The sequence below is a fragment of the Hylobates moloch genome, unplaced genomic scaffold (assembly GCF_009828535.3).
Source record: "Hylobates moloch isolate HMO894 unplaced genomic scaffold, HMol_V3 SCAFFOLD_10, whole genome shotgun sequence".
Taxonomy (NCBI): Eukaryota; Metazoa; Chordata; class Mammalia; order Primates; family Hylobatidae; genus Hylobates; species Hylobates moloch.
The window spans coordinates 3,474,191-3,501,783 of record NW_026652285.1 but is presented as its reverse complement, the minus strand read 5'-3'; the positions used below and the strand labels follow the sequence as shown (position 1 = coordinate 3,501,783).

At 43.5% G+C, this 27,593-nt stretch overlaps 1 protein-coding gene, 1 long non-coding RNA gene and 1 pseudogene across 2 annotated transcripts in view; 1 reads left to right on the top strand and 2 right to left on the bottom strand.

Moving 5' to 3' along the window:
• LOC131384464 (uncharacterized) overlaps positions 1-14,981 on the bottom strand; it is a 28,137-nt gene extending 13,156 nt beyond the window's left edge. Inside the window, exons 1-2 of the long non-coding RNA XR_009215340.1 lie at positions 14,934-14,981; positions 12,241-12,314 (exon numbers count right to left, since the gene is read on the bottom strand). This is a non-coding gene — a long non-coding RNA (uncharacterized LOC131384464). The remainder of the gene's footprint in view (positions 1-12,240; positions 12,315-14,933) is intronic.
• On the top strand, positions 4,147-27,368 carry COIL (coilin). Its single transcript, XM_032162818.2, has 7 exons — positions 4,147-4,422; positions 14,271-15,378; positions 15,500-15,586; positions 15,833-15,880; positions 18,757-18,826; positions 23,460-23,548; positions 26,427-27,368. The coding sequence occupies exons 1-7, from the start codon at positions 4,178-4,180 to the stop codon at positions 26,508-26,510; spliced, it is 1,731 nt and encodes a 576-aa protein (XP_032018709.1). The 5' UTR covers positions 4,147-4,177; the 3' UTR covers positions 26,511-27,368.
• LOC131384463 (small ribosomal subunit protein uS8-like) lies at positions 12,875-13,601 on the bottom strand (annotated as a pseudogene).
• Positions 27,369-27,593: the final 225 nt, after the last annotated feature.

Here is a 27,593-nt window from a genome sequence, read left to right as displayed (position 1 = left end):
CACTATCTCTACAAAAAAATTAAAAATTAATGGGCACAGTAGTCCTAGCTACTTGAAAAGCTGAAGTGGGAGGGTCACTTGAGCCCAGGAGTCTGAGGCTACAGTGAGCTATGCTCACACCACTGCTCTGCAGTGTGGGTGCAATCTGTCTCTAAAAGAAAACAAGGGCCAGGCACGGTGGCTCAAGCCCATAATCCCAGCACTTTGGGAGGCCAGGTGGGTGGATCACTTGGGGTCAAGAGTTCCAGACCAGCCTGGCCAACATGGTGAAACCCTGTATCTACTAAAAATGCAAAAATTAACCTGGCATGGTGGTGTGCACCTAGGAAACCCTGTATCTACTAAAAATGCAAAAACTAGTCTGGCGTGGTGGTGCGCACCTATAGTCCCAGCTACTCGGGAGGCTGAGGCAGAACTGCTTGAACCTGGGAGGCGGAGGTTGCAATTAGCCAAGATCACGCCACTGCACTCCAGCCTGGGCAACAGAGTGAGACTCCCTCTCAATAAAAAAAGAAAAAAAAAAGAAAAAAGACTGTGTGGTGTTGGTGGAGGGATAGACATATAGATCAATGAAACAGAACAGAGAATCCAGAAATAGATGTACACAAATATGCCCAACTGATTTCTGACAAAGATTCAAAAGATTCAAAATGGAGGACATAGAGTGTTATTAACAAATAGTGCTGGAGCAGTTGGACATCAAGAGGCAAGCAAACAAACAAAAATGAACGCTGATATAACTCTTACCCAAAAATCAACTCAGGCTATGGCTCACATGACTAATTCCACTGCTTTGGGAGGCTGAGCTGGGAGGATTGCTTGAGCCCACAAAGTAGGGGCTGCAGTGAACTATGATCTTGCCACTGCACTCCAGCCTGGACAACAGAGCAAAAAACAGACAGGCTGGACACAGAGGCTCCCGCCTGTAATCCCAGATCTTCGGGAGACCGAGGTGGGCAGATCACCTGAGGTCAGGAGTTCAAGACCAGCCTGACCAACATGGTGAAACCCTATCTCTATTAAAAATACAAAAATTAGCCAGGTGTGGTGGCGGGTGCCTGTAGTCCCCAGCTACTCGGGAGGCTGAGGCAGGAGAATCACTTGAACCTGGGAGGCAGAGGTAGCAGTGAAGAAAAAATGGATCGACTGGACTTCATCAAAATTTAGAACTTTTGGTCTGTGATAGGCCCTATTAAGAGAATGATTTAAAAAAAAAAAAAAAAGCTCCAGAGTCGAAGACAATATCCGCAACCCACATATCTGACAAAGTACTGTTATCGGTGGAGGGGTCAAAGTACTGTTACCGGTGGAGGGTGTTCTTGGCAGCTTGAACAGAGAATTGGACAAAACGCACAGACAAAGCAAGGAAAGAATGAAGCAACAAACAAAAGCAGAGATTTACTGAAAATGAAAGTATGCTCCACAGGGTGGGAGCAGGCCGGAGCATAGGGGCTCAAGGGCCCTGTTACAGAATTTTTGGGGGCTTAAATAGCCTCCAGAGGTTTCCACTGGTTTCTTGGTGTATGTCCTATGTAAATGGAGAGGATGAGGAAGTTAGAAAGTCATTTACTCCTCGTATGCCCTATGTAAATGAAGAAGATATTTCCTGTCACAGCTGAAGTGTGAATTGGCCTTATGTTCCCTGCCTCCAGATCCTATTTGCCTGCCTCAGTACTACTATCGAGAATATATAAAGAACTCTCAAAATTTAACAATCTAATAAGAGCAGATGTAAAAGACTTGAAGAGAATTTCACTGAAGAAGCACATAAACACAGGAAAAATGTTCAACATTATTAGCCATTAGAAAATACAAATTAAAACCACAAGAGGCTGGGCATGGTGGCTCATGCCTGTAATCCCAACATTTTGGGAGGCTGAGGTGGGAGGATAGCTTGAGCCCAAGAGTTTGAGACCAGTCTGGGCAATGTGACAAAACTCCATCTCTACAAAGATTACAAAATTTAGCAGGGCATGGCAGTGCATGCCTGTAGTCCCAGCCACTCAGGAGGATGAAGTGGGAGGTTCATTTGAGCTTCAGAGGTGGAGGCTGCATGCAGTAAGCCTTGTGATCACGCCACTGCACTTCAGCATCGGAGACAGAATGAGACCCAGCCTCAGAACAAACAAACAAACAAATAAAACCACAACATACCACAACACATCTACCAGAATGACTAAAAAATAGTGACAATGCCAAATGGTAGTCAGGAGGTGGAGAAACTGGGATTACAGGGGTGAGCCACTGCGCCCGGCCGGAAATGCCTGAAAGTTATCCTGTATGGTGTAAAAGGGGAGTAACCCTCAGTTCTGAGGGAAATCCCTGCCCCTTTCCTTGGGATACAGAAAACTCATGAATAATCCATCCTTTGTTTAGCCCACAGTCAAGAAGTAACTATAAGTATACTTGACTGAGTATACTTATGTATGGGCTCGCTGCTCTTCTATGGAGTAGCCATTCTTTTATTCCTTTAATTCTCTAATAAACTTTCTTTTGGTCGGAGGTGGTGGCTCACACCTGTAATCCCACCACTTTGGGAGGCCAAGGCAGGCAGATTGCTTGAATTCAGGAATTCGAGACCAGCGTGGCCACCATGGAAAAACCCTATCTCTACAAAAAATACAAAAATTAGCTGGGCATGGTGGCTCACACTTGTGGTTCCAGCTACTAGGGAAGCTGAGGTGGAAAGTCACTTGAACCCGGGAGGCAGAGATTGCACAACGGCACTCCAGCCTAGGTGACAGAGCAAGACTCTAAAAAAAGAAAATCCAAAAAACCCTTATTTTCAATTAAAAATTTTTGTTTTCAATTCATCTACTGACTCCCTGGTATCTACAACTTAACTAGTCTAGTGAACTTGGGGAAGTTACTTCCTTTTTTTTTTTTTAAAGACAGAATCTTGCTCTATTGCCCAGGCTGGAGTGCAGTGGCATGATCTTGACTCACTGCAGCCTCCACCTCTTGGGTTCAAGCGATTCTACTGCCTCAGTCTCCCGAGTAGCTGGACTTACAGGCACATGCCACCATGCCCGGCTAATCTTTATATTTTTAGTAGAGTTGGGGTTTCACCATTTTGGCCAGAGTGGTCTCAAACTCCTGGTCTCAAGTGATCCGCCCACCTTGGCCTCTCAAAGTGCTGGGATTACAGGCGTCAGCCACTGCTCCTGGCCTCTAGTTACTTCTTAAACTCAACCTTGTTTTTTTAAAATCCTCTAAATAAGGATAACAGTTCATAATTACTAACTTTTGTCATGAAAATTAAAGGAGTTAATATATATTACGTGGAGAAATGTAAATTCTAGTTCAAAAAATAGAAGAAATAATGTAAATACTGATTTATTTATTTGGTGAGAAATGCAAGGACATTTTTGTTTGGTGGTGGGTATTAAAAGGCTAAGGTATTTATATTCCACTGGATACATTTGGAAGAATGATTAACAGTGCTATTTCAAAATTTCAACATTGAAAACACACTAGGACTTACATCTTTTTCAACTCATTATGATGAAAAATGTTGTCAGCGAAATGTGTTACGATTGTTTTATAAAAATCTTGGCCGGGCGCGGTGGCTCACGCTTGTAATCCCAGCACTTTGGGAGGCCGAGGCGGGCGGATCACGAGGTCAGGAGATCGAGACCATCCTGGCTAACACGGTGAAACCCCGTCTCTACTAAAAATACAAAAAATTAGCCGGGCGTGGTGGCGGGCGCCTGTAGTCCCAGCTACTCGGAGAGGCTGAGGCAGGAGAATGGCGTGAACCCGGGAGGCGGAGCTTGCAGTGAGCCGAGATCGCGCCACTGCACTCCAGCCTGGGTGACAGAGCGAGACTCCGTCTAAAAAAAAAAAAAAAAAATCTTTCACGTCGATGAGCAAATATCTTAGAAGACTACTGCTGAGGAGAAATGTTATTTATCCATAGACTTGCCTTAATTAGGAGACCCTACATAGCGCCCAGTAGAAATGTAATAAAGGCATTTCACTTACTGCCTTCCTCAGTCCTGCCGTGAACAAAATTGAAATCAACCTCGCTCCGAGTTCTCGCCTAGACGCAGCCTGTAGTAGCAAGGTTCCACCACTAGGTGGCAAACGCCAAAGGCTCTGGGGAGGGGCGAGCCGCCCGAGCACGCCTCTCGGTAGCCCCGTGGTATCTCTCGGCTTCCGTTGAGCACCGAGCAAGATGGCAGCTTCCGAGACGGTTAGGCTACGGCTTCAATTTGATTACCCGCCGCCAGCTACGCCGCACTGTACGGCCTTCTGGCTTCTGGTCGACTTGAACAGATGCCGAGTCGTCACAGATCTCATTAGTCTCATCCGCCAGCGCTTCGGCTTCAGTTCTGGGGCCCTCCTAGGCCTCTACCTGGAGGGGGGGCTCCTGCCCCCCGCCGAGAGCGCGCGCCTCGTGAGAGACAACGACTGCCTCAGGTGCGCGGCGCAGGGAGCGGGACGGCCGGGTGGGCGGCAGGCGGGGGACGCGCCTGCGCACGCCCGGGCCTGAGGCCGCTAGACCTGGTAGTGGAGGGGATGGGGGATGGGGAAGGGGACGAGGGTTGGAGGGGAGTGGGGCTGTAAAAATGCACGTTCGCGAACCCCGGAGATCCTGATTGGAGTCAACTTTGGGGCTCAGGAATCTGCATTTTATTATTTTTTATTATTATTTTTTTTGAGACGGAGTCCTGCTTTGTCCCCCAGGCTGGAGTACAGTGGCGCGATCTCGGTTCACTGCAACCTCCACCTCCCGGGTTCAAGCAGTTTTCCTGCCTCAGCCTCACGAGTAGCTGGGACTACAGGCGTCCGCCACCACGCCCGGCTAATTTTTGTATTTTTAGTAGAGATGGGGTTTCGCCATATTGGTCAAGGTGGTCTCGAACTCCTGACCTCAGTTGATCCGCCTGCCTCGGCCTCTGGAAGTGCTGGGATTGCAGGCGTGAGCCACCGCACCCGGCTCCTATTATTTTTGTTTTTGAGACTGAGTCTCATTCTGTCACCCAGGCTGGAGTGCAGTGGCGCGATCTCAGCTCACTGCAGCCTCCACCTCCCGGGTTCAATCGATCCTCCCACCTCAGCCTCCCGAGTAGCTGGGCTTACAGGCGGGCGCTACCATGCCCGGCTAATTTTTTTTTTTTTTTTTTTTTTGGTATTTTTAGTAGAGACAGGGTTTCACCGTGTTGGCCAGGCTGGGCTTGAACTCCTGACGTTAAGTGATCCTCCCGGCTTCCCAAAGTGCTGGGATTACAGGCGTGAGCCTCCGGGCCTGGCTGGAATCTGCACTGTAACGAGCATCCTTCCCGGGATGCTTCTGATGACAGGAGAATCAAACTTGGAAAAACCCTGATGCCTAAGGGCAGGGCCAGGCTTTCTTTCAGCCTTGATTTAGCACATCCACGCTTAGCTAGGCACTGTACGACTGTGTTCCGTGCCCATGGTGCAGATGTGCGGGAGACCCGGCCTTACCCATGGCGGCCTTCAGGGTCAGGTGCAGGAAGCTGACAAAGGGGAATCGTTGCGTTTTCTTCATAACATGCTGTTGTCCAACCTTAGTTCTCATGTGCCCAGTGTCCCCTGAGACTTCTGGTGGTGTATCATTCTGTGTCTCACCCACACATTTTGGGGTTCTCTCAAATAAGTGTCTTGAGTCCTTTTGGGCTGTAAATTGGGAAACACAAAATAATCTTAAATATGCTTTTGGAAGTTAAAAAAATGATAATGAGGTGAGTATCTAGGAGCAATTGTAGTATGAATTGCTGAAATGTGGTTGAGTTGCCACAGTAAGATGATGGTATCTGATCATTCCAGTTTGGATTCATATCTTGGACTGATTTATTCAGGCTTTTTTTTTTTTCTTTTTTAAATAAAGAGATTGGGTTTCCCATGCCCAGGCTGGAGTGCAGTGGTACGATCATAGCTTGCTGTAACCTCGACCTCCTGGGCACAGGCAATCCTCCCACCTCAGCCTCCCGAGTAGTTGGGACTTCAGGCCAGGCAATCACGCCTGGCTAATTTTTGTATTTGTTGTAGAGACAGGGTTTCGCCATGTTACCCAGGCTGGTCTCGAATCCCTGGGCTCAAGCTGTCCTCTCACCTCAGCCTTCCAAAGCACTGGGATTACAGGCGTGAGCCACTGTGCCAGCCTTCCTTCCCCCCACCCCCTTTAAGCTTCAGCTACAGTGAATTAATTCCAGAGTTGTGAACCAGGCTGTTTTCTCTTGCTGCCCTTTGTCGTTGAATATTCCTTACCCTCAAGCATGTCAGATTCCGTAAGATTTCTTTACAACATCAGGGAATTTAATTTGGAATGGTAACTGCATCTTCAAATCAGGATGCTATGATTTATTGAATAATGTTCAGCTGTTTCAAATGACAATTTGAAATAATCCAAATTTCAAAGAGTTTTTTCCCCCTTTTTATTGACTGTGAAATAGGTCTCTATTCTCTCTGCAATTCAAGGATTATTTAAATGTTACAATTCTAAGGATTGTGTCCCATCTTATTAATTTTACTTTCTGAACTGTCTCTCGCCTAATGAGTTAATAACTTGTGCTAGCTAACTATAATTATATTTAATGAATCATCTGGGCATTACATTCTTCATAATGAAGTTAACAATGACAAAAACAAACCATGAAAACTGTTATAAGTAATAATTACAACACGACGACAGGCAAATCTTTCCTAAATGCTTCAAATGCATAGCTGCATGTGGCAAAAAATACCTCTCTAGTGGCTTCAGTGGCAAATGGGCAGACCGTAGAAAAAGATGAATCTGGAAACGTCATCTTTGTTTTTGTTGTTTTATGCCCACAATGATTGTTTTTCCCTGACAAATTCACTTTTCTTCAGAGCTACAGAAGAAAACATAGTCTCTATTCTCAAAGTACCGAATATTGTTGGACTGGGACCCAAATAATGAGTTTCATACCTTTGTATATTACCTTCTGTGATACCGACAATTAGACTGAATAGTTAGACCAAGTTATACCGGTAAGTGCAGAAGCTGGTTGAGAAAAGGGAGGTCAGCATGGAACAAAATGGTTAGGGAATTGAGCAGTACCTTGAAGAATGGGTGGGAAATGTTGGATGATCAAAGCACGGCTGTAGAGACAAAAGCTGGCTGGACTTGGTAAAAAGATGAGTCTGACCAGCCAAAGCATTCTGTTGGGATCATTGGCAGTACTGAGAAGTCTAATGAGGAAAAGTGGAACCAGGTTGTGGGAATCCTGAGAAACAGCCTTTGAGGCTTTAGATGCACCGCACGCTTGTATTCCACTGCTGTTTCCTCATAGCCCATTCTCTTAAGCCCCAGGAATCTGGCTTCGTCTGCCCCCAGGTTTCTGACAGCGAGTTCCTAAAGGTGGTCTCTAACTCTCCTGGGAGGAGGAGGCGGTGCTTCCATTGGCTTGGAGCTCCCTGTGTTAGTTTGCTGGGGCTGCCATAACAAAATACCACAGGCTGTATGGCTTAAAAAAATGGAAATTTATTTCTTACTCTTGGAGACTAGAAGTCCAAGATCAGGATGTTGGCAGATTTGGTTTTTTTATTTTATTTTAATTAATTAATTTATTTATTTATTTTTCTTGAGACAGAGTCTCACTCTGTTGCCCAGGCTGGAGTGCAGTGGCACGATCTTGGCTCACTGTAACATCTGCCTCCCAGGTTCAAGTGATTCTCCTGCCTCAGCCTCCCGAGTAGCTAGGATTACAGGCGCCTGCCACCGTGCCAGGCTAATTTTTTTTGTATTTTTAGTAGAGATGGGGTTTCACCATGTTGGCCAGGCTGGTCTCGAACTTGTGACCTCAAGTGATTTGCCCTCCTCAGCTTCCCAAAGTGCTGGGATTACAGGGGTGAGTGACTGTGTCTGGCGGTTTTTAATTTTTTTAATTAATTAAAAAAATTTTTTTTAATCGTGCAGCCCTCAGAATTACAGTAGATTCAGAGAGACTCCCTTATTTTTTGAGACAGGGTCTCACTCCATTGCCCAGGCTGGAGTGCAGTGGCGCAACCTTAGCTTATACAGCCTCGAACTCCTGAGCTCAAGGGCTCCTCCTGCCTCAGCCTTCTGAGTAGCTGGGACTACAGGTACAGTTTTTTATTTTTAGTAGAGAGGTCTCACTAAGTTGCCCAGGCTGGTCTCAAACTCCTGGGCTCAAGTAGTCCTCCCACCTTGGCCTCCCAAAGTGTTGGGACTACAGGCCTGAGCCACTGTCCCCGGCCTGAGAAACTCCCTTTTGAAGAGTCAATTCTGTAAGGAAACAGTGCATTCTGTCCTCCCTGCCCCTTTTAACTCTGGCAATTAATACCTGATGAAGGCTGGGCACCATGGCTCATGCCTATAATCCAGCACTTTGGGAGGCCGAGGCAGGCCCATTGCCTGAGCTCAGGAATTCGAGACCAGCCTGGGCAACATGGTGAAACCCCATCTCTACAGAAAAATACAACAAAATTAGCTGGGCATGGTGGCACATGCCTGTAGTCCCAGCTGCTTGGGGGGCTGAGGTGGGAGGATCATTTAAGCCTGGGAATTAAAGGCTTCAGTGAGCTGAGATGGTGCCACTGCACCGCAGCCTGGGCGACAGAGTGAGATCTTACCTCAAAAAACAAAACAAAACAAAACACATTGATTAAATATTAGAGATGGGTCAGGCATGTTGGCTTATGCCTGTGATACCAACACTTTGGGAGGCCAAGGTGGGAGGATCACTTGAGTCCAGGAGTTTGTGACCAGCCTGGGCAACACAGGGACACCCTTGTTCTACAAAAAAACCCCCCAAAAAACAAACAAAAAAATTAGCCAGGCTGAGTGATGGATGCCTGTAGTCTTAGCTACTTGGGAGGCTGAGGTGGGAGGATCACTTAAGCCTCGGAAGTTGAAGCTGCAGTGAGCCACGATCGTGTCATTGCACTCCAGGCTGGGCAGCAGAGCAAGACCCATCTCAAACAAAACAAAATATTAGAGATGAGTTCTCATTTCACATTGCTGTAGTTAGTGGCTCCTTGGATAGTCCAAGGTAAAAAGTTTCCTACTTCTTTTATCATATACTTTTTCCCACACCTCACTCTCCAGAAGTATCCTTGGTTAAGTTTGGGGTATGGGGTATATCTTTGCCAGATTTCTATACATGTGCAACCATATGTACTTATACTTTTAAAATACAAATATCATAACATACTGTTCTGCATCTGGCTTTTTTACCTATCATGGGCTATCTCAGTATATAAAGTATGTGATGTACATCATTCTTTTCTGTTTGCTGCATAGTACTTTAGTGAATATTCTTGTATTTTTTTTGTACTGGGAAAATGATTCAGTTGGATTTATTCTTAGAAGAGATACTCATTGGTCTAAGAGAAGGTACATATAAAAATTCATAAGTACTATCAAATTAGCTTCCAGAAAAGTTATACAGACTTGTACAACTTTTAAACATTCACCAATTTACCCATGATAGGACTAACAACATTCGTTGTATTAATAAAAATTAGAGCTAACATTTGGATATCACTTGTTCTGAGTCAGGCATGCTCTCTCTGTATAATAATTCACTGAGTACTGTAATTATTGTCATTATCCCCATTTTTATAGATGAGAAAGGCTGAGGTAGTGATTTTTTAAAAAATTACAGTGGCAGAAATAGCATTTGAACCCAGGCATTCACTTTGGCCTTGGCAGGCAATGGGTAGGGGGTATCAGGTTGGACAGATGGGCATGTCAGTGTTTCTGCATAACAGAATCCTAGAAGGTAAATTGTAGACTTTAAGGGTGGACTTAACGTTTTGATAATACCACCCAGTTTGCCTTGCAAAGAGTTAGAATGAAAAGTGGGGATGGCTGGGCATGGTGGCTCACGCCTGTAACGCTAACACTTTGGGAGGCCGAGGTGGGCGAATCAACTGAGGTCAGGAGTTCGAGACCAGCCTGACCAATGTGGCAAAACCACATCTCTACTGAAAATACAAAAAGTTAGCCAGGCATGGTGGCAGGCACCCGGAATCCCAGCTACTTGGGAGGCTGAGGCAGGAGAATCGCTTGAACCCAGGGGGAGGAGGTTTCAGTGAGCCCAGATCATGCCACTGCACTCCAGCCTGTGTGACAGAGCGAAATTCCATCTCGAAAAAAGAAAAGTGGAGATCTGTTTTTAAAGATTTTTGGAATCAACTCTCTTTCATCACTAGTGACCTAGGTAATTCACTTCTACTTGTGAAAGGACAACTGCATGTACTTTTGTTTGTAAAAGGATAGCTCTGTTCTTTGTCTGTAATCCAGGTAAAGAAATAGAGAATATTGCCAGGGAAGGTGCACCTGACAGGAATGGTAACTAAGCAGACCCAGGAGAACCATTTCTTTTTCTCTGGATGGTATTTTGCCTATCAATCTTAATATTTTCTTTCTTTTTTTTTTTTTTCTTCCCAGATGAGGGCTCACTGTGTTGCCCAGGCTAGTTTTGAACTCCTGGGTTCAAATGATCTTCCCTCTGCCTCCTCGGTAGCTGGGATTACAGGCATGTGCCACCACACCAGTTTATAATCTTAATATTTTAAAAACTGAAATTAATGTCTTGGGGAACAGTAGGTAGTAGGGCTGCAGGAATCACAGGTCATACCTTCAAGTCAAATAGCTGTAGATGCATGGTCTTTTTTTTTTTTTTTGGAGATGGAGTCTCTGTCTGTCGCCAGGCTGGAGTGCAGTGGCGTGATCTCGGCTTACTGCACCCTCTGCCTCCCGGGTTCAAGCGATTCTCCTGCCTCAGCCTCCCGAGTAGCTGGGACTACAGGTGCACGCCACCACGCCCAGTTAATTTTTGTATTTTTAGTAGAGACTGGGTTTTACCATGTTGGCCAGGCTGGTCTCGATCTCTTGACCTCGTGATCTGCCCACCTCAGCCTCCCAAAGTGCTGGGATTATAGGCGTGAGCCACCGCACCTGGCCAATGCATGGTCTTAAGAATGGGTGAGACGATGCCAAGAGCTGCTTTGGAAGGATGAGGGTGTTGCCAGCTTCCAGGGAAGGAAGGGGTTCTCATCAACTGGATGTTACATGTGCTGTTTTCCAGGGCCTTAATAAACCACAGTGACTGAACAGAGTCTTGCAACCATTTTCAACATTTGACAGAAAGTTTGGTCCTATTTGGTCGTCTCAGAATTGAAGCTTGAATCATTGCTACAAGTGAAAACAAATTGATCAGAAATGTCAAGAAAAAAATCTGATATTGTAGCGCTTCCGTGGTAGTTCTTAGATTCACAGGATGCCAAACTGGCTTTTGCCAGATTAAGAATTATTTCCTTGCTATTAGATGCCAAGGTCCCCAGCTGGGAACAGAGGGGAATGTGTTTTTATAATTTAAAATCCCTGGTCACTCAGCATTTTATTTCTCTCTTTCTCCTACTCCTGATATCAGTAACTCTTATTTTATTTTATCTTGATTTGTGTGTCTGTATAGTTATGTTTTCTGACAAATAATTGAGGAGTTTTTTCAACTACCACATTGAGGTAAATCCACGGGATTACTATGCCTTAAAAAATTTAAAGAATGTTTGTAACATATGCTCCTATCATTCACCAGTTGTTCTTTATTTTCAAATACGATTGTCTACATCTTTCCCTGGCCACTAAAAAAAACTTGATGAAATATATAGCTGGATGTAAATGCCTTGTAAGTATAATGTGTGTTTTCAGCAGTGGCGCAATCACAGCTCACTGCAGCCTCGACTTCCTGGGCTCTAGTGATCCTCCCACTTCAGCCCCCCAGGTAGCTGGGACCACAGGCATGTGCAAACCATGCTTGCCTAATGGTTGTTTTTTGTTTTTTTGAGATGGAGTCTTGCTCTGTTGCCCGGGCTGGAGTACAGTGGTGCAATCTCGGCTCACTGCAAGCTCTGCCTCCCAGGTTCACACCATTCTCCTGCCTCAGCTTCCGGAGTAGCTGGGACTACAGGTGCCCGCCACCACGCCCAGCTAATTTTTTGTATTTTTAGTAGAGACGGGGTTTCACTGTGTTAGCCAAGATGGTCTTGATCTCCTGACCTTGTGATCCGCCCGCCTTGACCTCCCAAAGTGCTGGGATTACAGGCGTGAGCCACTGCGCCCAGCCTAATGTTTGTATTTTGGAGAGACAGGGTCTCCCTATGTTGCCCAGGCTGGTCTTAAACTCCTGGGCTCAAGCGACCCTACCACCTTAGCCTCCCAAAGTTTCGGGATTATAGGCGTGAGCCACTGTGCCTGGCCAACAGGCATTTTTGAGTACTTACAATTTGCTTAACATCGAGGACAATCTCAAGACTTCCATCATCATCAGACTGCACATACGAGGATTAGCTGTTGCCTGTTGATGGAGGAACAAAATTGCTTTCCTATAGTGAAACTTTGGATGAAGTAGGGTTATTCAGAGAAACATTACCAGTAAGACAGACACACACACACACACACACACACACACACACACACACACACACACACACACACACACACACACACACACACACACACACACACACACACACTCACTCACAGACATGGGATTTATTGTAAGGAATTGGCTCATAGGATTGTGGAGGTTGGGAAGTCCTAAGTTCAGTTGGTAAGCTATAGACCAAGGAGAGTCAATGGTATATTTCTAGTTCAAGTTCGAGTTTGAAGGCAGAAGACTGATGTCCCAGCTTGAAGAGTCAGGCAGAGAAGCGAATTCTCCCTTACTCAGCCTTTTTGTTCTATTCAGGCCTTCAGCAGGGATTGGATGAGGCCCACCCACATTGGAAACAGCAGTGTACTTTACTCAGTCTAGCAATTTAAATGTTAATCTCATCCAGAAACAACCTTGCACATACTCCCAGCATAATTTTTTTTTCCACTGAGGCAATATATTTGTAAATATGTATTACATCATTATAAAAAGAATCCCAGGATTTTTCCTCATATGTGTTTTCGTCTTGCTTCTTCGTGGTCTATGATGCCAGCCGAGGTTGTCAGTACAGTGAAACCAAACTGGTGGGATGGGAGCAGATTATTCTGCCATTTTTCTGGATCTTTGAGTTACACATCAAATCTGGGGCTGATTACTCCACACTTGTTTAGCCTGCCTGTGAGGTTCACAACAGTTTTCCCAGCTCTGTGATCGTCAGTGATTTCAGATTTGCCAGTGTAACCATGCTTCATCATTATAGTTAGAAACTGGACAATGGGGCTGGGCGCGATAGCTCATGCCTGTAATCTCGGCACTTTGGGAGGCCAAGGCAGGCGGATCACTTGAGCACTTGAGGCCAGGAGTTCAAGATCAGCCTGGCCAACATGGCAAAACCCCATCTGTACTAAAAATACAAAAATTAGCGAGGCATAGTGGCAGGTGCCTGTAATCCCAGCTATTTGAGAGGCTGAGACACGAGAGTCTCTTGAACCTGGGAGGGAGAGGTTGTAGTGAACTGAGAAATGCACCAGTGCACTTCGGCCTGGGTAACGGAGTTGGGACTCCGTCTCAAAAAAAAAAAAAAATTAAAATTAAAATAAGAAACTGGACAATTACTTTGGAGCTCGGCCTAATAAGAACCTGGCATTTACCTTGCTTTTCAGCTTTGTTGATGCTCTTGAGAGCATCAGCCAGTATATTCATGTGCACCACTGTGGTGGTGTGAAAAGAGCCAGCATAATTTTAACCAGATATCTGGACACCCAATAGCCCAGACAAATTGATACATAAAATTAAGCTTCACAGAGTGTCATGGAATTGTACAGATGGCTGTCACTACCCCAGAGAACATAAATTGTTTAGTATTCACCTAACTTAAAACAAGAGTAAAATCTTATTAAAGAAAGCAGCCCACATTCTGAAACAAAATGGATAATCAGCATTATCACCTTTTAGGGTAGGTGACATGCATATCGTGGAAAGATTGTGAGTTTGAAGTTAGACAGACTGAAGTTTGAATTGCCTTTCTGCTACTTATCAGCTCTAGATTTAGGGCAAGTAACTTGTCTGAGCTGTAATTTTGCGATCTGTAAAATTAAAAATACCTACTTTGTGTTGGTGTTTAGAGAAAAATGTATAAAATATATTTGGGATGCAGTAGCTATTCAATAAATAAAACTAGCCATTTGAAAGTTGACTGTGAATAATGCTATTATATAGGCCATTTTGCCAGAAAGAGTCTTTTGTCTTTAAGGGATGTGACATTTTTTCATTGACTGATGGAGTTACATTTTGTAGAGTCATCTCAGTATATAACTGTGTCCTGGAGATGTGTTTACAAATTGCTCACTCTAGCTTTCTCTCTTGTTCTTTTGACAGAGTTAAATTAGAAGAGAGAGGAGTTGCTGAGAATTCTGTAGTCATCAGTAATGGTGACACTAATTTACCTCTTAGAAAAGCAAAGAAGCGGGCATTTCAGTTAGAGGAGGATGAAGAAACTGAACCAGATTACAAATATTCAAAGAAGCATTGGAAGAGTCAAGAGAACAATAACAATAATGAGAAGGTCTTGGATCTGGAACCAAAAGCTGTCACAGATCAGACTGTCAGCAAAAAAAACAAGAGAAAAAATAAAGCAACCTGTGGCACAGTGGGTGATGATAACGAAGAGACGAAAAGAAAATCACCAAAGAAAAAAGAGAAATGTGAATATAAAAAAAAGGCCAAGAATCCCAAGTCTCCTAAAATACAGGCAGTGAAAGACTGGGCCAATCAGAGATGTAGTTCTCCAAAAGGTTCTGCTAGAAACAGCCTTGTTAAAGCCAAAAGGAAAGGTAGTGTAAGCGTTTGCTCAAAAGAGAGTCCCAGTTCCTCCTCGGAATCTGAGTCTTGTGATGAATCTATCAGTGATGGTCCCAGCAAAGTCACTTTGGAGGCCAGAAATTCCTCAGAGAAATTACCAACTGAGTTATCAAAGGAAGAACCCTCTACCAAAAATACAACTGCAGACAAACTGGCTATAAAACTTGGCTTTAGCCTTACCCCCAGCAAGGGCAAGACCTCTGGAACAACATCTTCTAGTTCAGACTCTAGTTCAGAGTCAGATGACCAATGCGTGATGTCATCGAGCATCCCGGAGTGTGCTGCGGGTTTCTTAAAGACACTAGGCTTTTTTGCAGGAAGAGGTCGTCCAGGCCCAGGGCTGTCATCACAGACTGCAGGTGCTGCTGGGTGGAGGCGTTCTGGCTCAAATGGTGGTGGACAGGCTCCTGGTCCTTCTCCCAGTGTGTCTCTCCCTGCTAGTTTAGGAAGAGGATGGGGTAGAGAAGAGAGCCTTTTTTCTTGGAAGGGAGCTAGGGGACGGGGTATGCGGGGGAGAGGTCGAGGACGAGGGCATCCTGTTTCCTGTGTTGTAAATAGAAGCACTGACAACCAGAGGCAACAGCAATTAAATGACGTGGTAACAAATTCATCTACTATTATCCAGGTAAGTATTATTTTTTGTAAGTTACCTCCTCCCTTTCCCCTTAGAATGTGTGTGGAGTTCATGTCGTGGATTCACATTTTCTCACCAGTAATGATGTCACATGACTAACACTGTTTTTCAGAATCCAGTAGAGACACCCAAGAAGGACTATAGTCTGTTACCACTGTTAGCAGCTGCCCCTCAAGTTGGAGAAAAGATTGCATTTAAGGTATATTTCAAAACAATAGTCACAGCAAAGAAGGTTCATTCCCCTTCCAAGTAAACTTACTTAGCAAATCAGGTTAAATGTGTTTGTAAAAGCCCTTCCCACTGGAACCCCAGTGTTGTCATGGGTTCCTGGTAGGGCTCCCAAACTGGTGGGGGTGGACACCCCAACATGGCATGATGGAGGAGCTGTGGGAATGTGAGAGGATAAGAAGGCTTATGTATTTGTGGATTTTTTCTTCTTCTTTAGCTTTTGGAACTAACATCCAGTTACTCTCCTGATGTCTCTGACTACAAGGTAAGGATGTTTATTTAAAAGTAAGTTGTCAGTATATTAATAAAACTAAAGTCATATTTAATACTACTTGTATGGATAATACAGATTTGTTTTTTTACTAAATAAAAATACCAGAAAGTAGAAAATGAAAACATTAATCGAAATGTCAACTTTTTAATAGTATCACTGGGAAGTCTCCTAGTGTTATTTACCTTATACTTGGGAAGAATAGAGTAGGAGAATGATGAGCTTAATTTTTACTTTTTAAAAAAATATATTAATTTTTTGTTTTTACATAGAGACGGGATCTTGCTATGTTGCCCAGGTTGGTCTCAAACTCCTTGGCTCAAGCAATCCCATCTTGGCTTCCCAAAGTGTTGGGATTACAGGTGTGAGCCACCATGCCCAGCCAGTTTAATTTTTTTAGTTACTTTTTTCTAATTAGTTTAGACCAACTTATTTGGGTATTCATTCCCTCATGATTCTAAACTTTGAAAGAAAATAAATAGTTCTCAGCAAGAAGATTTGATTATTTTCATCATGGGACTCTATTTTACATATTTGTGAATTACTTCTGGTTATTATGATCTAGTATGATTTCTTTTGCATTATCAGTTAACCACAGGTAGTTCATGGAATTTACTTACTTAATATCTGTATGAGTCTTTATATTGGCATGTGAGGTTTTTCATAGTTCAGTAAAAGCTTAACTCAGTCAGTGGGATCACAGAATTACATGTTTCTTTTTCACCCACCAAAATTTTGTTGAAAATCTTGTTAAAGTGCATTCTTTCTTTTTTTTGATGTACTATATGGAATGTAAGACCATTTTTTAAGGTAATAATTGGTAATGTTAATATAGTAACATAGATAAAACACAAGGGAATTTGATTTAATCTGGATTGATGCCTTGGAAGACTTTTAAAATCTTTATAAAAACCTTCCCTCAAGGCTGGGTGTGGTGACTCCCGCCTGTAATCCCAGCACTTTGGGAGACCGAGGTGGGTGGATCACGAGATCAGGAGATTGAGACCATCCTGGCTAACACAGTGAAACCCCTTCTCTAGTAAAAATACAAAAAAAAAAAAATTAGCGGGGCATGGTGGTGGGTGCCTGTAGTCCCAGCTACTCGGGAGGCTGAGGCAGGAGAATGGCGTGAACTCGGGAGGCAGAGCTTGCAGTGAGCCGAGATCACGCCACTGCACTCCAGCCTGGGCAACAGAGCAAGACTCTGTCTCAACAAAAAAAAAAAAAAAAAAAAAAAAAAGAAAAAAATCTTTCCTCAAAAGCAGGCTGGAAGAATCAGTTAATGAAGGGATCTGGTGGGTTAGTTCTAGGTCGTTGGTGTTTTGTTTTTTATCTTCTTAGGCACTTACTATCTCCTATGGATGAGGTGATCATGTAATTTATCACCTAAATCAGGATACTTGTGAGTCAAAGGGAGTGTTATTAATAGTTATGCTGGAAAGATGTACAGACCTGTCTTGAACAAACCAGGGTGTTTTGTCATCCTACCGTAGATAACTAATTTAATTGTGTGATATATGAGGAAATGGAAATGAACATTGTATTGATACATCCCACAACCTCTATAAATTGTAATTCTAGATGATACTGATTTTTAAAAATTGCATATTAACGGCCAGGCGCAGTGGCTCGTGCCTGTAATCCCAGCACTTTGGGAGGCCAAGGTAGGTGAATCAATTGAGGTCAGGGGTTCGAGACCAGCCTGGCCAACATGGCAAAACCCCATCTCTACTAAAAATACAAAAATTAGCCTGGCGTGGTGGCGTGCACCTGTAGCCCCAGCTGCTCAGGAGACTGAGGCACAGGAATCACTTGAACCTGGTAGGTGGAGGTTGCAGTGAGCTGAGATCATGCCACTGCACTCCAGCCTGGGTGACAAAACGAGACTTAAAAAAATTGCATATTAAATTGGTATTAGTCTTCATAGTTATTGACGTTGGAAGGTGATTTGCCTACTTTAGTTGGCAAAATTTTTTGAAGATTTTTGAAATTGCTTTCAAAATCATTTTAAGAATGAAAATTGGTCCTACTTTTTTGCTTTGACCTCAGACGCAGTTATCCAGCTTGATCATCTGCTTTATTCATTAACCTTGTCTCCAAAAATTAAACTGGTTAAAAATTCTGTACTCAAAAATGTAGTCTCCCAAGCCCCTGATTCCCTGTTGAGTCTGGTTTTAAAAAACACTGTTGACTGTGCTTAGAAATTCTAGGTAGAGGCAGGAGGAACTGGTTGCTTGGCTTCTCAGTATGTATCCCCGGAGGCTACCATGTGTCTCCCCATGGCCCATGCGCATGGGCAGTGCATCCTCTTGATGCATTAGAAAATCAGCTCGCACACCTGGAGACCTGGGAGAAGGGGAATTGGGATCTTATCAGTGATAAAGTGCCTTCTGGTTTCTCCTGGGGGGTTGTGATCACTGTTTTAGAAGGGTTCTAAAAGCATCAGGAACCGAGGCTGCACCATTAGGATATATCTAGTCTCTCTTGATGAATGCTGTGATGGTCAATGCTCACTTGAATATATCAACCTGGTGTGATTTTTTCTCCTTTTCCCTTATTCAGTCACTTTTGGTTCCCTGTTGTAATCTTTACTTCCATCGAGTTATTTAAGGTAGCATCTGCCATTTATGATTTAAATGTTTTATTTTGCCTCTGAAGATATTTCTGTATATTCACATAAAGTGTTTATCAGTCCACCTATTTTTATTTTCTTTATATGTGGATTTATTTTTTAATTTTTCAACTGAGATAAAATTCACATAACATAAAATTCAACATTTTAACCATTTTCAAGTCTACAATTCAGTAGTTTTTAGTATATTCACGGTGTTTTACATGTTGATTTTGACTTGGACTTTTATTTTTGAAAGGAAGGAAAAATATTAAGCCACAATCCAGAGACCCAGCAAGTAGATATAGAAATTCTTTCATCCTTACCTGGTGAGTCGCTTTTAGAAAAGAATTTGAAAATGTAGACTCTATCTACAGTGGTTTATAAATAGCTTTTATACACAGGAGATGTTCTCTTCCTTGGCCTCCCTATAACTGGCGCTCCCCACTTCTTTCAGCACACTGTAGCCCTGGGGGCTCATAGAGATGTTGGATATATTCCAAAGCTGTTGGGCTAGTTCTTATTACTGTAATTATATAATTTCATAAAAGATTATATGAACTGATGAAAATTGATTATAAGAATTATTCCTGGGAAGCCTAAGTTGAATGCTGACTCAGGAAATGCTATGAAATTATGGATGAGTGGGCCAGCTATAAAAGATTGGGAGGAATTTTGTAAAAACTGAGGAAGGTTCAGCACTTAGATTGCCTTGCAAATTTTTGCAATCTTGCCTTATTTAAGAAAAACCCAGGCTGGGCATGGTGGCTCACGCCTGTAATCCCTGCACTTTGGGAGGCCAAGGGTGGTGGATCACTTGAGGTCAGGAGTTTGAGACCATCCTGGCCAACATGGTGAAACCCTGTCTCTACTAAAAATACAAAAATTAGCCGGGCATCATGGCACGCGCCTGTAATCCCACCTACTGGAAAGGCTGAGGCAGGAGAATCGCTTGAACCCGGGAGGTGGAGGTTGCAGTGAGCCGAGATCGTGCCACTGCACTCCAGACTGAGTGACAGAGCGAGACTCAGTCTCAAAAAAAATTAAAAAAAACCCAAAACTGTAAATTGTGGAAATTGCAGACAATACAATGGTATGGTTTATTAAAAAAAGAGCTCTATTCAGTGAACTCATAAGACCTACTCAGCTCTATTTCAAAAGATTGTCAAATGAGTATACTTTTGTATATTAAGTCAAAACAAAATGTCTAAAGTGTGTATACATACACTTTCACATATCATTTTAAATGGTTACTGGCTTTATCTCTGATGAACCCCACCTGTTACTGGAACTGAATGCCTGGAATAAGAGGGCTTTTATAATATGTAGCTTAACTTGGGCTGTACTGTAGGGGTCCCTGGCCAGAGGGCAGGGGGGATCCCATTTCCTTTAGAAGATCCTAAAGCAGTTAATTGTTTTTTTTTTGTTTTTTTGTTTTTTTTTGACAAAGTCTCACTCTGTCGCCCAGGCTGGAGTGTGGTGGCGCAATATTGGCTCACTGCAGCCTCCGCCTCCCAGGTTCAAGCGATTCTCATGCCTCAGCTTGCAGAGTAGTTGGGATTACAGGCACACACCACCATGTCCAGCTAATTTTTGTATTTTTAGTAGAGATGGGTTTTGACATGTTGGCCAGGCTGGTCTTGAATTCTTGGCCTCAAGCATCCACCTGCCTTGGCCTCCCAAAGTGCTGGGACTACAGGTGTGAGCCACCCTGCCCAGCCTGTTTTCTGTTTGTTTGTTTATTTATTTATTTATTTATTTATTTATTTTTGAGACGGAGTCTTGCTCTGTCACCCAGGCTGGAGTGCAGTGGCACTATCTCGGCTCACTGCAAGCTCTGCCTCCCGAGTTCACACCATCCACCTGCCTCAGCCTCCCGAGTAGCTGGGACTACAGGCGCCCGCTGCCATGCCTGGCTAATTTTTTGTATTTTTAGTAGAGACGGGGTTTCACCATATTAGCCAGGATGGTCTCGATCTCCTGACCTCGTGATCCACCCACCTAGGCCTCCCAAAGTGTTGAGGTTACAGGCATGAACCACCGCACCCGGCCTTCTGTTTATTTTTAAATAAGGGATTGAATAAAAGATTCAGCTAACAGTAATCAGTCAAAAGAGTTTTTGAACAAAGTTCCTTTATGATATTAAGTAAATGTTTATATATAACTTACACTGGTTTCCTACCTTTCTTTTTTTTTTTGAGATGGAGTCTCACTCTGTTGTCCAGGCTGGAGTGCAGTGGGCGATCTTGGCTCACTGCAAGCTCTGCCTCCCAGGTTCACGCCATTCTTCTGCCTCAGCCTCCGGAGCAGCTGGGACTACAGGCACCTGCCACCATGCCTGGCTAATTTTTTGTATTTTTAGTAGAGACGGGGTTTCACTATGTTAGCCAGGATGGTCTCGATCTCCTGACCTCGTGATCCACCCGCCTCAGCCTCCCAAAGTGCTGGGATTACAGGCATGAGCCACCGTGCCTGGCCAGGTTTCCTACCTTTCTTCTGATGAGGTTTCATTTATAGAAATCCCCTTTCTTAGGAATGGTGGACAGAAAAGTTTGTCCACTGTGAAATTCTGTACATACAGCCTGATCAGTGCTTGTCAGGTGATTAATAGTGATGACATCCACTTAGAACTTTTCTTCTTTAGGGCATTAGGAAATGGCGGCCGGGCGTGGTGGCTCATGCCTGTAATCCCAGCACTTTGGGAGGCTGAGGCGGGCGGATCACGAGGTCAGGAGATTGAGACCATTCTGGCTAACACGGTGAAACCCCGTCTCTACTAAAAATACAAAAATTAGCTGGGCAAGGTGGCGGGCGCCTGTAGTCCCAGCTACTCGGGAGGCTGAGGCAGGAGAATGGCGTGAACCCCGGGGGGTGGAGCCTGCAGTGAGCCGAAATCGTGCCACTGCACTCCAGCCTGGGCGACAGCAAGACTCCATCTCAAAAAAAAAAAAAAAAAAGAACTGGCTTCAGAGGCCAAAGTGGGAGGATCACTTGAGCCCAGAAGTTCAAGACCAGCCTGGGCAGCATAGTGAGACTCTGTCTTAAAAAAAAAAAAAAAAAAAAAAAAACACATAGCTGAGTGTGGTGGTACATGCTTGTAGTCCTCGCTACTTGAGAGGCTGAGGTGGGAGGATCACTTGAGCCCAGGAGGTCGAGGCTGCAGTGAGTCATGATTGCGTCCCTGCACTCCAGGCTGAGTGAGCAAGACCCTGTCTCAAAAGCAAAAAAGAAAGAAATGGATTTATCTGTTCTCTAATAGCAATGTCACTTGTCCTTGATGTGGTGGTTCTGATATACATAAATTTCAGTTACCCTGGTTTAGTTAAGTAATACCAGTCCCCCAGCAACATTGCATATGTTAACTGTAAGTGCATAAAGTACAGCTAGCTCTTTAGTCCACATATCACCGTATAACATAAGTAACAGATACGCATCATGATCCATTACCAGTCAAGTCAGTACTTTCAGAGTCCATCAGTGACTGGTCACCGTGCATCTGTTATTCAGTTCACATACAGAGCAGAGCATGCAGTTGTGGTGCCTCCTTGTCTCTCACTGATAAACCTGCATGACATTTTACAACACGTATAATCGAAGTAGGGAATTGGCCCACAAAGATAAAGGCACAGCAAAGAAACAAAAGTGGTGATGCTGAAAGTGCCATCCAAACTGAGTTTAAGGAGAGTCTGTAGAAGAAATAGCTCACTGTAGGAATGTTGACACTGCCAGTAAGGTGAACTTGTTGACATAAATGAGGAAAGTGGTCGTGGCAAAAAGGATGAAAATGTCCCCAAAGTGACACCAGCAAAAACAAAGATTTTACAAAGTAAAAAATAAATTCTTTGAGCTATTTCATGACATTAGAAGTTCAAAGGATAAAATGTAGAAAGCAGTTTCAAACTTAGAAAAGAGTACAACAGTTGTACAAAGCAGAGAGAAGATGCTTGCTCTGTATTATAAGTTACAGGGCAAGAACACAAGCACTGTTCAAACTCCCCTTGACAAGTTTCTTACAAAGAAATAAAACGTGTAGAAAGAAAGAGAAAAAGAAAGTTAGTTCTCAGTGTTCCTAATGTAATTACAGTGTACTCATAAGTACAGTGTATTTACTTTACTATTTTTTAATTTCCCTATGTAGTAAAGGTTTTTAATGTTTTGGCAAAATTTTTTAAAACTCATAAGACAATAATTTTTCCTATTGATTATTAAGATTGTTTTGCATGGTTTCAGTTTGCACAATCATTTTTCCAGTCCCATTTTACCATAGAAAGCAAGGACTGAGGCCGGGTGTGGTGGCTCACCCCTGTAATCCCAGCGCTTTGGGAGGCCGAGGCGGGCAGATCACTTGAGGCCAGGAGTTTGAGACCAACCTGGCCAATATGGTGAAACGCTGTCTCAACTAAAAATACAAAAATTAGCTGGGCATAGTGGTGCATGCCTGTAATCCCAGCTACTCAGGAGGCTGAGGCACAAGAATCACTTGAACCCAGGAGGTAGAGGTTGTAGTGAGTCGAGATTGTGCCACTACACTGCAGCCTGGGCGATAAAGCAAAACTCTGGTCTTAAAAAAAGGGGGGACTGCCTGTGTTACCAAATAGTAGGAAGCATATGTGATTTCTAAGGACAGAGCAGCATTTCATATTACCTTCCCTTGTTTAAACACATAATTAATTTTGGGGATTATCTTGTGGTGCCATATTCAATTCTGGTAGTATAATGACAGTTCATCAAGCTTATGAAGGAAAGATTTTCTCTGATAAATGGCTGAGAAGTCCCCCTGGTCCAGGGTTTTTCTCAGGATCCGCCTGTATTGAGCATCCCGTGCTTTCCTGTACATACCCAGCCTTCACGTTAATTGACTGTTTGTGGCTGTTTTCTTAATGATATAAATTCCCCGTAGAGGAACGTTTTTAACTATTGAAAAATGACTTACTCTCTTTCCTCCCTATCTTCTTGTTTCAGCCTTGAGAGAACCTGGGAAATTTGATTTAGTTTATCACAATGAAAATGGAGCCGAGGTAGTGGAGTACGCTGTGACACAGGAGAGCAAGGTAGGTGTGCTTCTCTTCTTGCGTTGCTTGGCCATTCGTTCTCTCTTGACCAATTACCTGTGGTTTGGAAGGTGACATTGCACTACAGGCCCTGGGGGGGAATCTGACCTTCTTATGGTGTGGCAATACCAGTGCCAAGTGCCAAATAGGCGCTATCTTGGCCCTCACAGAGCCTATGTGATAAGATGCACAAATAACAAACTTTTCTTTAAGAGTGTACAGTTGTTTAAAATTATAGCTATATAAGGATTCCAGTAGGAAAGGGTAGCATATTTAGAAACTTTATTGGCATACACATTCAGAGAAGCACATATAATTACATGGCTTGAACAATTTTCACATGAACATACCCATGTAACCAGACCCAGATCAGGAAATAGAATATAACACCCACTCCCAGAAGCCTCTATTATGTCCCCTTGCAGTCACCACTATCCCCCAAGTGTTACCACAGTTCCAACTTTTGGTTTTTGTGAGAGAGTCTCACTGTGTTGCCCAGGCTGAAATGCAGTGGCATGATCTTGGCTTACTGCAACCTCCACCTCCCAGGTTCGAGTGATTCTCGTGCCTCAGCCTCTGGAGTAGCTGGAATTACAGGCGCTTGCCACCTCACCCAGCTAATTTTTGTATTTTTGGTAGAGACAGGGTTTTACCATGTTGGCCAGGCCGGTCTCGAACTGCTGACCTCAAGTGATCCGCCCACTTAGGCCTCCCAGAGTGTTGGATTACAGGCGTGAGCCACCGTGCCTGGCCCGAGTTCCAACTTATAATAGCACAACAGTTTGAAGAGTGACATAAAATGATGATCCCATCCTCTGACTTTGTTTAAATCCTTAAATTGCCATTTTAGGAAGTATATGGTTTATACCTTTTTTTTTTTTTTTTTTTTTTTTTTTTTGAGACACTCTGTCACCCAGGCTGGAGTGCAGTGGCGTGATCTCGGCTCACTGCAAGCACCGCCTCCCGGGTTCACGCCATTCTCTTGCCTCAGCCTCCCGAGTAGCTGGGACTACAGGCGCCTGCCACCACGCCTGGCAAATTTTTTGTATTTTTTTAAGTAGAGACAGGGTTTCTCTGTGTTGGCCACGATGGTCTCAATCTCCTGACCTCGTGATCTGCATGCCTTGGCCTCCCAAAGTGCTGGGATTACAGGCGTGAGCCACCGCGCCCGGCTGGTTTATACCTTTTTGAGCAGCCAGACCTACCAGAGTTGCTGGCAGTGGCTAGCTCATTAGGTTACGGTGGCATTAAATAGAAGTTAGATTTAAGAAAATGCTCTCTTTTAAGGTGTTTATACTTGAAATGTTACAGATATTATTCTGTAAGTTTCAATATTGCAAACATATTTTTTCTGAAGTGTGAACTTGGAGAAACCCTAGCCAGACTGTATGTTTTACCTTGTCTTTAAGGTAGATGACACTTTTAGGGATTTATTCCAGAAACACATTTTTAGTGTTTGTGGTAGTATCAGCAGATTTGGCCTGGTCTCCTGTATTTCTTTATTTGCAATAGTTTTTTTTGGTTGAAATTGGAAACCTCATTGGAAAATTAAACCTTGGAGGCTTTTCTCTCTATGCCCTAAACAGAGGCTTGAAGTAGAATAGAAAGCCTGTAATTAGGCTGGGCAATGTGGCTCATGCCTGTCATCACAGCACTTTGGGAGGCTGAGGCGGGCTGATCCCTTGAGTCCAGGAGTTCAAGACCAGCCTGGGCAACATGGAGAGACCCCGTCTCTACAAAAAAATGCAAAAGTTAACCAGGAGTGGTGACACACACCTGTAGTCCCAGCCACCTTTGGGGGTGGTGGGGGCGAGGCAGGAGAATCGCTTGCGCCCAGGAGGTTGAAGCTGCAGTGAGTCCTGAATGCCACTGCATTCCAGCCTGGACTATAGAGGTGAGACCCTGTCTCAAAAACAAAAAGCCTGTAATTACCTTTCTTGACACTAGATGGCCCTCATTATTCATTCATAGGACCAAGCCTTAGTGTTTTTCTCTTGGTGGGCTGTGAAATAATTCCTGTTTTTAGGTAGTGTAGGATAAGAACTACAGAGCAGCGCAAAAGGGCATCAGCAGCCTAGTGATACCCATCTGGACCACATCTAGTTCCCAGAAGGTCTCCAGGCCACCTGTCCACAGGGCAGATCAAATGCAGGGGTTGGGGGAGCTACTCCCTCCTGCAATCCCTGCATCTCCTGCTCTTAATTAAAGAAAGATGAAATATGTTTAATGTAAAATTTAGCTTCCTTCTAAGTAAATGAGTTATTTATTTATTTATTTATTTTCCCAGCACAGAGTTTCACTCTGTCACCCAGGCTGGAGTGCAGTGGCGCGATCTCTGCTCACAGCAACCTCCACCTACTGGGTTCAAGCGATTCTCCTGCCTCAGCCTTCCGAGTAGCTGGGACAACAGGCATGCGTCACCACGCCCGGCTAATTTTTGTATTTTTGCAGAGACACATGTTGGCCAGGCTGGTCTTGAACTCCTGACTTCAGATGATCCACCTGCCTTGGCCTCCCAGAGTGCTAGGATTATAGGCATGAGCCACCATGCCCAGCCTCTTTTTTTTTTTTTTTTAATTAAAAAAAAAATAGAAATGGGGTCTCACTAGGTTTCCCAGGCAGATCTTGAGCTCCTGGGCTCATGCATTTCTCCCCCTCGGCCTTCCAAAGTGCTGGGATTACAGGTGCGAGCCACAGCGCCTGGCCTAAAGAGTTACTATACTGCAGTTGAACTCAGTTTATTGGAACCCAAACTATTCCTGTTCTTCAATCATTCTACACAGATGGAAAATTTACTTGGCTGAAAATTTTAACTTACTAAAACCTGTATGACCTCAAAATGAAGTGCCTAAACTGGGTATTTTGTCTTTTTCCTCAGATCACTGTATTTTGGAGAGAGTTGATTGACCCAAGACTGATTATTGAATCTCCAAGTAACACATCAAGTACAGAACCTGCCTGAGTATGACCTCTCCACCTTATAGTTTATGAATGTCTTGTTTGTGAAAGTGACTATAACCCGAACTTTTTTTTTTTAAGAGGATTTGGAAGTTGTATGGATTTTTTTGTTATCTTCACTTTACTGCAGAGGAAACAATCTACCTCATCATTTAAGATGACATGGGTGTCGGTTTTGTAGATCTTTGGTTTTTTTGTCAGGTTTAATTTCAGTTAACAAAATGTAAAACATGACATTCCCTGCAGATATTGTTGTATACCAGTATGGTTTCTTCTCTTTCTTTAAATGTTTTTGGCCATCAAGTAGCAATCGTCAGTAGGAGTTTATAATACCAAGAATGTGCTGCGTTATCTTGTCTCAATGTTTTAAGTAACATTTAAAAATATTAAAGCATGTTACTTGACCTTATTTTTTAGCATTTGAGTTCCATTAAATGGAGCATCTTGTAAATTTCAAGTATTTTATACTTGGAATTGTTAAGAGTTAAAAGGTAGTTGGATTTGTCACAGACAATGAGTTAAGGAATCCTTTCACGTTTTTCCCAACTTTAAAATTAAGGATTCTCAGGGCCCTGTGTAGAGCAGTGAAAATAAGATGTGTGTATGCCTGGAGAATTGGTGTTCCACTTGAGTGAAAGGATTGGCTGTGAGCTTCAGACCAGGAAATGTGTCATCTTGCCAGGCACCTGGCTGAGTGTGCTGGAGTGAGGATCTTGAACAGAAACTTCCTTTTCGTTATTACTCACTGCAAAGCTAAAATGGCCAAATATATACTGTGAAAATTGGTTTCATTTAACAAAAGATCAGATCCCTCCCTCAGCTGTACACTACACATTTTTAAATAAAATCGTATCGAACTAAACATCTCTACCGAGTTATGTTGAGTATTGCAAATTGTTGCCTTATTTTACAATAACGTGAGAGATTACAATTTTCTGTAATAAGGTTTGCTTTGACTGATGAATCTGATGTTGCAAAGTTTGGTCCAGTGGAGTTCATCTGATCTGGGAGCCACCGCACCAGTGGAGATGCTGGCCAGTTTTACTTTGCATGACATGAATGTGTTTCAAAATGTGCATTTATTGAT